The sequence below is a fragment of the Triturus cristatus genome, chromosome 5_2 (genome assembly GCF_964204655.1).
Source record: "Triturus cristatus chromosome 5_2, aTriCri1.1, whole genome shotgun sequence".
NCBI lineage: Eukaryota > Metazoa > Chordata > Amphibia > Caudata > Salamandridae > Triturus > Triturus cristatus.
This window is the reverse complement of record NC_140588.1, coordinates 981,535,854-981,546,639: the sequence shown is the minus strand read 5'-3', so window position 1 is coordinate 981,546,639 and position 10,786 is coordinate 981,535,854. Positions and strand designations below refer to the sequence as shown.

General features: G+C 48.6%; 1 protein-coding gene across 1 annotated transcript; it reads left to right on the top strand.

Annotated features, from left to right (window-relative positions):
- Nucleotides 1–277: 277 nt before the first annotated feature.
- Nucleotides 278–7,863, top strand: LOC146829526 (uncharacterized). The gene is made up of 2 exons (XM_085608220.1): nt 278–2,222; nt 6,673–7,863. The coding sequence occupies exons 1-2, from the start codon at nt 960–962 to the stop codon at nt 6,751–6,753; spliced, it is 1,344 nt and encodes a 447-aa protein (XP_085464346.1). The 5' UTR covers nt 278–959; the 3' UTR covers nt 6,754–7,863.
- Nucleotides 7,864–10,786: the final 2,923 nt, after the last annotated feature.

The window sequence follows — 10,786 nt, the reverse complement described above, 5'->3', positions numbered from 1 at the left end:
CAGTTATTGGACTTTACGGACTTGTGACTTATAAAATGAGAGCATAGATTGAAGATAGTGGAGACGCTTGTGAAGGTTGTTATTGATTTTATCCGGAACGGAATTGCAGCAGGGATCACGGATTCTATGGCAGGAGTGGAGGCTTCGGATTATGCCTTCTTCCTTCGCTTTATTTTTTACAGCAGCAACTTTAAGTATCATAATAAACTACATTTCCCATCAACACTCGGGAAATCAAAAGAGAGTCTCAACGGGAGTCCTTCCTCTCTATCCGCAATCCAACCAGCCATCATAATCCCTCTATGCTGTCTCCTCTCCCACTTTCTTCGCTGCTCAGCAGCAAGTTAAGTCGTTTTTTCTACTTCTCCTGGTGTTTGGGGGTTGCTGTGTGCTAATAGCATGTTTCTTTTGTGGCGCTTGGGGGTTTCTTTTTCCCACAGATTCCCTGTGGATCGCGGGACGCTTTAGCGTGCCTGACACGACGTTGCCCAGTGTTGGTGCGGTGTGGTCCTTCCACCGCCAGGGGGCATAGTGTGCTCTCTGTGGGTAGTGCGAGTTTCAAATTCCTCGCAATGGAGTTTGGGTCGAGCTCTGCCCTCAGATTGTTACCTGCCCCTAGCTACCCAGTGTTGATGCCCGGTTAGGGTCTGTATTGTCCTCCTTTTACCTAAACGCCTGCTGTGAGTCAGTATATTCTCTTGAACACCCTGAGGGGTCGCAATTCGCACCGAGTGCTCTGCTGCTGTGGGACACAGTCCCGGGTGGCTTGCCCTGTGACAGGAAGGGCTGGTGTGTCCAAAGGGCTCTGCCTGTCTATTGTGCGCCTTTGTCCACCCACATTGGCCTGGGCTACTTCCCAGCTCCAAAATCTCGTGCCTGTTCAGGGCTTTAATTTAGTGCTACTGCACAACGCTGCCTGACGCTCCTTTCAGTACCTGCGGAGCTTAACTTACCTGAATATGCAGGAGGAGCAGGACCTGTACCAGGAGGACGCCCTAAACTACCTCCCCTGGGGCGATGACTTTTACCAGGCAGTGGATGACTCTATTTACAGGGTTGTGGACCAAGCCATGGGGCCCCTTGAGCAGCGACTGTCGGTGCCACTAGAAGATGATTGCGTGAAGTTGGTGGCTCGTATCCCAGCTACTCCTGTACCCGCCCCTGTTCCTCCACCCTCTTCTCCCCCTAGCAAGAAACCTCACACCCAGGGGGTTGATGTAGATGCTTTCGCGCGCTTTAAAAGAGCGTTTTTGGCGCAGGCGCCCCCTCAACCTGACGCGCTGCCCCCTTCAGATGGCACCGCTGCCACTCCGCGTACTGCATCTCCCGAGCCCTTTGACACTGGGGACTCCCCTGACATGGATGAGGAAGCAGGCTCCTCTAGATCGTGGATCCCTGCTTCTACACCAGCCCCAACCGGGTCTTCGGACATGTTGGATCTGGACGATATCGTCCACCCTAGGTCTTCGGACTGGGTCCCTGGGGACAAAGTAGCCAAGTATGTGGTGAGCCGATTGCGTAAGCCCCTAGATAAGGACGCTCGTAGCTGCCTTTGGGCAGAGTGTCCCCGGCCCAGTTTGGAGGGGAAGGTAGTCTTGACCCCGGAAATAGAACCCAAGATGGCAACCTTCCTGGTGAAGTTTGTTAGGGACCCTAAGAAGGGTATTGACCGATCCTCGCGCACCTGCCAGGACAAACTGCTGGATGCCCTAGGGCCTGTCACTAAGATTCTGGACATGGCTGAGGAGGCTACGGTGTCAGGTGCCCTCATCTCCCCGGAGGAGCTCTCCAATTGGGCGCAGCGTGCAATCGTGTTCATTGGCAATGCGAATTGTGCGCTCTCCACAGAGAGGCGGAGGTCCCTCCTGATCAAGATGGACCCCAAGTTGGGCGACCTAGCCTCCTCGGAGGTTGGCACAGTGGCCCAGGGGGGCCTCTTTGGTGACCCGTTCGTCAAAGAGTTGGGGAAGTTCGTCGCTACTTTCACCTCTCTTGACAGGGCGCAGTCCAATATTCGGAAGGTGTTTACCCTCGGGTTTTCGACAGGGCCGGACGTGGCAGGGGCCGCTCGTCCGGCCACTTTGGTAGCTCTGATTGGGGGCAAGGCTCCGGTCGCAGGCAGTATCAGGACAACGCCCGCTTCAATAACTCCTATCCCACCAGAGGGCAGAAGTTCTGTGGACGCAGAGGTCAAAGAGGCCAGCAACAAGGTGCCGGAAGAGGTGAGTGTGCTGCTATCAGCGAGCTTGCGAGTGGGGGGCTCTTAGCGCAATTCCTCCCAGAATGGGTTTCCCTTACAAGGGACGCTTGGGTGCTGCAGACGATCCAGGGCTTCCAGATGGAGTTTCATGGCCGTCCCCGTCAGCTATATCATCCGCGCCCCATTTCTTTTTCGCAGTGCGATGCAGATCTGGTGCGCAAAGAGGTTTCCACCCTCCTCAAAAAAGGGGCGATCTACCGCTCATTAGGAGCATCCAAATGGGTTTATCAATCTCTTTTTGGTCGACAAAGTCGATGGCGGTCGGCGCCTGGTTATCAATTTGAAGAATTTCAGCAAGTGGCTGGTTTACCGGCACTTTAAGATGGAGGGCATTCACCTCCTCAGGGATGTGTTGAGACCCTTCGATTGGATGGTCCGGCTAGACTTGAAAGATGCATACCTCACGGTGCCCATCTCCCCCTCTCATTGCCGTTTTCTGCAGTTCAGGTGGGTAGGTCAGGTTTTTGAGTTCACCACATTCCCTTTCGGACTATCCTCCGCTGCGTGGTGCTTCACGAAGGTTCTCAGACCGGTAGTGGAGTACCTGAGGACACGGGGTGTGCGGATGATCGTCTACTTGGACGAAATGTTGTTCCTGGTCCAATGTCCCAGGAGGCTGTCTACTCAGCTACTGCCCGCGGTCAACCTCCTTCAGGGTTTGGGCTTCGTCATCAACGAAGCAAAGTCCCTGTTGGTCCCCGTTTAATGCGCGACCTTTTTAGGTTTCAATATCGACTCCGTGTCTTCCACTCTGAGTCTTCCCAGCAGGAAGATGGCAAAGATCAGGCACGAGCTACGTCAGAAGTCGCAGACCTCTTTACGCCAGTTGGCGCGTCTTGTTGGGCTTCTTGCTTCCTTGATTAAGGCCATTTTTTCCGGGCCTCTGCATTATCGAGCCATGCAGCGCCTGAAGGCGTACCATCTCAGACAGGGCTTGACATACTCCCAGTTGATTCCCCTGTCGGTCGAGGTGCGGGACGAAATGAAGTGGTGGCTTCCGCACATGGAGGCCTGGAACGGTCGTGCGATTTTTGGATCCGCTTCAGATATTGTTATCGAGTCTGATGCCAGTCGCTCCGGTTGCGGGGAATTTTCCAGCGGTGGAGCCTGGTCCACTCACGAGCAGTCTTTGCACATCAACTGCTTGGAGTTGCTGGCGGGGTCGTTTGCGGTGCAGTGCTAGACAAAGGAACAGGTGCAGTTGTGTGTCCTTCTCAGGATGGACAACTTCCCCGCAGTCGGCTACATCAACCACCTGGGAGGAACCAGGTCCAAGATGTTGGCAAACCTATCCCACCAGAGGGCAGAAGTTCTGTGGACGCAGAGGTCAAAGAGGCCAGCAACAAGGTGCTGGAAGAGGTGAGTGTGCTGCTATCAGCGAGCTTGCAAATGGGGGGCTCTTAGCGCAATTCCACCCAGAATGGGTTTCCCTTACAAGGGACGCTTGGGTGCTGCAGACGATCCAGGGCTTCCAGATGGAGTTTCATGGCCGTCCCCGTCAGCTATATCATCCGCGCCCCATTTCTTTTTCGCAGTGCGATGCAGATCTGGTGCGCAAAGAGGTTTCCACCCTCCTCAAAAAAACAGGCGATCTACCTCTCATTAGGAGCATCCAAATGGGTTTATCAGCAATCTCTTTTTGGTCGACAAAGTCGATGGCGGTCGGCGCCCGGTTATCAATTTGAAGAATTTCAACAAGTGGCTGGTTTACCGTCACTTTAAGATGGAGGGCATTCACCTCCTCAGGGATGTGTTGAGACCTTTCGATTGGATGGTCCGGCTAGACTTGAAAGATGCATACCTCACGGTGCCCATCTTCCCCCTCTCATCGCCGTTTTCTGCAGTTCAGGTGGGAAGGTCAGGTTTTTGAGTTCACCACACTCCCTTTCGAACTATCCTCCGCTGCGTGGTGCTTCACGAAGGTTCTCAGACTGGTAGTGGAGTACCTGAGGACACGGGGTGTGCGGATGATCGTCTACTTGGACGACATGTTGTTCCTAGACCAATGTCCCAGGAGGCTGTCTACTCAGCTACTGCCTGCGGTCAACCTCCTTCAGGGTTTGGTCTTTGTCATCAACGAAGCAAAGTCCCTGTTGGCCGCCGTTTAATGCGCGACCTTTTTAGTTTTCAATATCGACTTCGTGTCTTCCACTCTGAGTCTTCCCAGCAGCAAGATTGCAAAGATCAGGCACGAGCTACGTCAGAAGTCGCAGACCTCTTTACGCCAGTTGGCGCGTCTTGTTGGGCTTCTTGCTTCCTTGACTAAGGCCATTTTTTCCGGGCCTCTGCATTATCGAGCCATGCAGCGCCTGAAGGCGTACCATCTCAGACAGGGCTTGACATACTCCCAGTTGATTCCCCTGTCGGTCGAGGTGCGGGACGAAATGAAGTAGTGGCTTCCGCACATAGAGGCCTGGAACGGTCGTGCGATTTTTGGATCCGCTCCAGATATTGTTATCGAGTCTGATGCCAGTCGCTCTGGGTGGGGGGCCAGGTGCGGGGAATTTTCCAGCGGTGGAGCCTGGTCCACTCACGAGCAGTCTTTGCACATCAACTGCTTGGAGTTGCTGGCGGGGTCGTTTGCGGTGCAGTGCTAGACAAAGGATCGGGTGCAGTTGTGTGTCCTTCTCAGGATGGACAACGTCTCCGCAGTCGGCTACATCAACCACCTGGGAGGGACCAGGTCCAAGATGTTGGCAAACCTCGCCAAGGACTTCTGACACTTCTGCCTGGACAACCAGATTTCCGTGACGGGAGAACGAGGTGGCCGATTGGCACTCCCGTCACCTGCTGGACGCCAGCGTCTGGAAACTGGACCCTCAGGTTTTCTCCAGTCTGTCGGAGAGGTGGGGTCCATTCTCGGTGGACCTCTTTGCGTCCAGACTAGATCATCAGTTACCGAGATTCTTCAGTTGGCGGCCAGATCCTCTGGCCGAGGCGACGGATGCTTTCCTCCAGGACTAGCAGAGGGAGCAGGGTTATGCCTTCCCTCCGTTTTCCATGATCAAACGAGTGTCAGCGTTGCTTCGCCACCAGTAGGCGGAGGTGGTGTTGATCACGCCCTGGTGAAGGTTTCATGTCTGGTATCCGGTTCTACTGGAACTTTCTTGGGATTCTCCAATCCAACTCCCTCACTTTCCTCACAATCCCGACCTCGTTCCACATCGTCTAGTGGAAGAAGGAACGTTGAAGTTGATGGCCTGGAGGATCTCCGGTGTCGCTGAACACTCCCAGGCCCTTTGGGAAAGGCTGAGGACTTGCTCGTCAAGGCGTGGGCAGACAGCACGACCAAGAGATATCGATCAGCCTGGCACAGATGGCGTCATTGGTGTCTGCGACGGAGTGTCGATCCCATGGGGGTAGATGTAGTCCATGTCCTCAATTTTTTGGCGGGTTTGGCGGAGGATGGCTTGGCATATCGGTCCATTCAATACCTTCCGTTCGGCAATCTTGGCCAGCCACATTGTGGTGCAAGGTTCCCCTATAGGCGAGCACCCTTTGGTTTGTAGGCTCGCTTTCCCCAGAGCCACGGTATTCCTTCCTTTGGGACATGAACCGGGTTTTGAACCTTTTCCTTTCTTGGCAACCAAATAGGTTTTTATCTCGCAAGGAGCTGACAGCCAAGTTGGCAATGCTGTTGTGTCTAGTGTCATGCAGGCGCGTCTCTGACGTAAGAGCCTTAGACATTTCTGCTAGAGTGTTTTCCCCGGAGGGGGTGAATTTCACGGTGAATAGAAGAACTAAGAGCAACACTAGGGTCATTTCATACCCGGCTTTTCCAGACTCCCCTCGGCTGTGTGTTGTGCAGTGCCTCTGTGCTTATGAAGAGATCACTGGCGAAACTCGCCCTCCGGGCGAGAGGCAACTGCTCATCGCGCTACGCAAGCCCTACAGAGCAGTTTCATCCCCGACCTTCCCCAGATGGGTGCGTTGGGTAATGCAGGAGGCGGGGATCGATACTAAACAGTTTGGCGCTCACTCAGCGAGAGGTGCGATGGCCTCTAAAGCTTTTGCCTTGGGAGCACGGTTGGAGGATCTGATGCGTGCGTCCGATTGGTCCTCGGATTCCACCTTTAAGAGGTTTTACTTCAAGCAGGGGCTGGATGTGGCAAGGCTGGTTGTCGACAATCTTTGAACTGGCATAATCCGAAGCCTCCGGTCCCGCCATTGAATGAAAATTTGCCTAGCCTTGGTGCTGGTAAGTTTCAATTCTATTAAGGACACGGAGGCGAGGATTATCCCACCCAATGACTTCTGAAGATGTGGACCCTCCCTGTATTGCTGTAAGTAAACCATTCATGGGTCTGTGTAGATGCAGTCTTGAGTTGTTCATGTTGTTTCACAATTGAAATTTGGCTTGTGTTATGCTTCAGTGGTTTCTGTTTCAGTCTCTGACACTGCCTTTTTTTCAGGAAATGATGGTTCCAAACAGGATGCTTGAAATCCGTCAGGACATTCCTCGCGCGAAGAAAGAGGAAGAGGAGACAGCGTAGAGGGACTATGATGGCTGGTTGGAGTGCGGACATAAAGGAAGGACTCCCGTTGAGACTCTCTTTTGATTTCCAGAGTGTTCATGGGAAATGTAGTTTATTGTGATACTAAAAGTTGCTGCTGTAAAAATTAAAGCGTAGGAAGAAGGCATAATCCTCGCCTTTGTGTCCTTAATAGAATTGAAATTTACCAGCACCAAGGCTAGGCAAATTTTCATTGAACTCACCATGTAGACTTCATAGAACACACAGCCCTGAGGAAGTCGTGGGGCACACCCCATCCGGGCAAAGCATGTGCTGGCCAGCAGGCCCTGAAATAAAAAAGACCACATGAAATAATAATTGTATTATTAAATATAAATGTATGTAATGAGACAGTTACTGTAGCGTGTGCTTGAGGCTGAAATGTCATTTTGTTTTTGTGATCTCTGATGGTAAGATTTCAGGGAGTTGGGTGAATCTCCCTACCTTTTATAGCACTGCAGTACTTATAAGCACAAGTTGGAACATTGTGGGATTATTGAGGAGCGCCAGAACCCAGTCAAATCACCCCTGTCGCCTTTTTATGGCCTGTACAGCTCCCAGAGCTTGAGAGATGATCAGTGACCACTTGGATCACAGAACATACTGAGGTAATGGAGGACTTACAAGAGGTACTGCAAATGTGCTCATCTCTGGCATGCCACTCACCAGGTGAATGAGCTGGGACTGACAGACTGAATTTGGCTGACCCTTCTAAGCCTGGTTAGATGCCCAAAAACCAACCCCCCTCCCTTTTTTCTGGTTAGCTTCTGACTTTTGCCCATTTCTAAGGCTGTACTATTTAATGCCATCTCCTGGTTTAGTTCAGCTGCTAGCCTACTCTTGTTGATTGTAAACCTAAGTCCTCTGAGGCTTCCTTGGTGATGTGCAGTCCTCAACAAAAACCTTAAAAAAACAATACATTCCCTTCTACATATTATGACTTTGGTGTAGTAAATTTAAGCAATTTAGTTTAAGCTCTGGAAACTGAATTTCTTTCCATTACCAACCAGCTCAAAATCAGGCAATTAATAGCTATTTCCAGCCCCCACGGGTGTGTTCTCAATTATTCGAATCTAATATTTAGCTGTTCATGAAGGGGTTCTGTTATGTTATCGGTACCTGTATGAATGATGCCATTGCAGCTAATTAAAAGGAAATCCATATTAATTGGAACTTCTATTCACTTTAGAAGTTAAACTATGTGTAATGTATCAATGCTCTGCTGTGAAGCTCACCCCCACAAACCCTGCATGGGCACGATTCAACCTTTGGCTTCTGAACTGCCCCCTCAATAAGGGTGTATACTTACTCTTCCCACAGAGTGGGTACACAACGCGTATTGTTCTGTACTAACAAATGTACACTATTATGCTGTAGTAGTAAGAAAGATAAAATTATAGAAAAAAATAATATTCTATGTGGGAAATATAAACAGTATCTGGTACAAATCACAAAAATAAAGTTATTAAAAAAAAAAGTCAAACTACTCTTTAAAAAACACCTTGTGGGACATTTTAGGGAAAATTGTATTCGGTGACTACAATGTGCAAAGCGGCTTCTTTTCCTAAAACCAAAAGAAGATGTCTCAGTCGGACACTACATTTATAGAGATATCCTTCTATTAACCAGGCCTCTGGCGTTTAGTGCTTTTATGCTCAAGACAAAAATCACTGAATTGTTTGCAAATATCGCACAAAAGTTTAGAGAGGCTGCGAAACAGGACAAAGTAGGCATGTTACTGATCACTGGCCTTTATTTATTGAGGGTGGCATGGGTGGGAGAAGCATTAGGTACTATGGTGGTGATGAGATAAGTCAGAATGAACACTTCTGGTGGTAGAATCTCCTAAGACAAATACCTTTATCAGGAGTCAGAGTCAGGTCAAAACAGCATGAGATATTGTGTGTGAAACCATGAAACACAATCATCCACTTGTAGAGATCAATGTAATCAATGCGTTATGCTGAGATTTTAAAATTGACTTCAAATGTTATGTTGTTGGAAATTTGACTATAGGAGGACAGTTTTTTAATGAGATTTAAGATAAGTGATCACTTCACTTCAGGCCATTATTGAAACTGTCTCTAGTCTTGAACTTTTCACCTACAAATCAATGATTTCTGGTGTGTTAGTACGATTAGTTGAATTGAAGCATAGCAAGACTTCAGACCCAGAATGGATTGGGCAACCACACAAAAGTCCAAGACTGGAAATGGTGTCCGTAATGACCGAGAGGGTCACTCTATATGTGGGAGCAGTCTCGTACTAATTATGGTCCTGTAAGAGACGCCAGTGGGTCTCTTACATTTACCTCCATGCATTAGATGTATTAGATGTACTACCCCTCATTTATTAGCAGTTAGAATCTGCATTCTAGGTTTAATAACTATGAATAAGAACAAATTGTCATTTCCCGCCCAAGAACAAGATGAGAACTGTTGGACATAAAGTTTTGAAGGATATTGTAAAGGACTGTTCTGATGATCTCATCTTCCTCTTAGGTGATTTAATTCAAAAGTGACAGATAGAGCGGATGTATGAGCAACAATGAGTTGGAGAGAGCTCTGGAGTATTCCTGAGACAGTATTCACCACAAAGTAATTCAGACGAACAGGGGCATATCTTATGTCAGATGTGAAATAGCTACAATCTACATTTGCCATATGGGAAGATAACTTGTGATATACTAGGCTGTCCACCTGGATATGTGGGACCAGTTCCTCTGTGGTTGTACATTTGTTGAAGAGTAACAAAGCCCTACTATATTGGGAATCATCTAGGATGGTGGAACTCATTGGAAGTGACCATCACAATTGGTTATAGGTTTCAAGTTGCCTCTGAATACCAACCTAAGAAAGAGCACATGAGTTCCCCCGTGCCCGCTACCCCTGGGTCAGGAAACACAGTGCCCAGAGACAAACTTGGAAAAACTCATGAAGTGGATTTAGGAGGGAGTAGTTACTTTTAATTAGCCAAATGAGAGAACTGCTGTTACGCAACAAAATAGGATTTCATACACTCAAAATTGAAATCCAATAAAACGGCCTCCAGGGAACATAATATTAAGATACACCATGCTGGTGTGATAATGAAGTAAAGCTAATACAGTAATGCTTGCGAAGGTGCATACATGGATTGTGCTGGATATTTACAATTATAGAATTACCCTACACATCAATAATAAAATAAAACGGGTACCTAAAAGCTTACTCAGCACAAAAGTATAGTTCGCGTCACAGGAACAGACCTCAGACACCAAACTCAGCCCAGTCAGATCTGTAAGTGGAGAATAGGGAATGCCTACTCACTACTGTCTTGAAATATGGGAAAATATGGAAAGAGGAGAGAAGAGACAAACACCCTGAAGCAGATGATACATACCTCAGCTGGTTGATGGTACGTCTCTGTTCAAAGTTCTCTCCTTTCCTGTATCTTACAGGGACCGCTCTCACCAGGATCTTTTCTGGTCTGACTGAATGAATGAAACAGATGTAAAAATTCTCTAAATGGTGTAAAGTTTAACAAACTACAATCCCATTACTCTTCTGTCGTGTAGTTCTTACTAATCCATAGGATCTGCGCATTGTTAGACAAAATAAACTAGGGGCTTGGTGTCGAGACTGATTTTAAAAACCCCCGCAGGATATGTTGGCCTATGGACCAGTTAGCTCACAGTGCCACCGTAAGCCCCCCTAACCTACCAGGGAGGGAACGGTTTCTGGCAACCACTGAATAGGACAACCCTGACCCCTCAGGGATCGTGGAAACAGTACAGAACCTTATGCTCAGTCACTTGTGCTCACTTATTCTCAGAGAATACACAGTGGGACGTTTTCAATATATGTATTGAACCAACATTATTCTTGTATTGAATACATGTGCTGCAATGATTAATAGACAGAAGCAGATCAAAGTGATTTCAAGCACCAAAAGCGTGAATAGTAGTTATAGTTCTTCCCTGCTGCTAAAACAATGTATATATGCTGGCATATAAAACAAGACAGTAATCAAA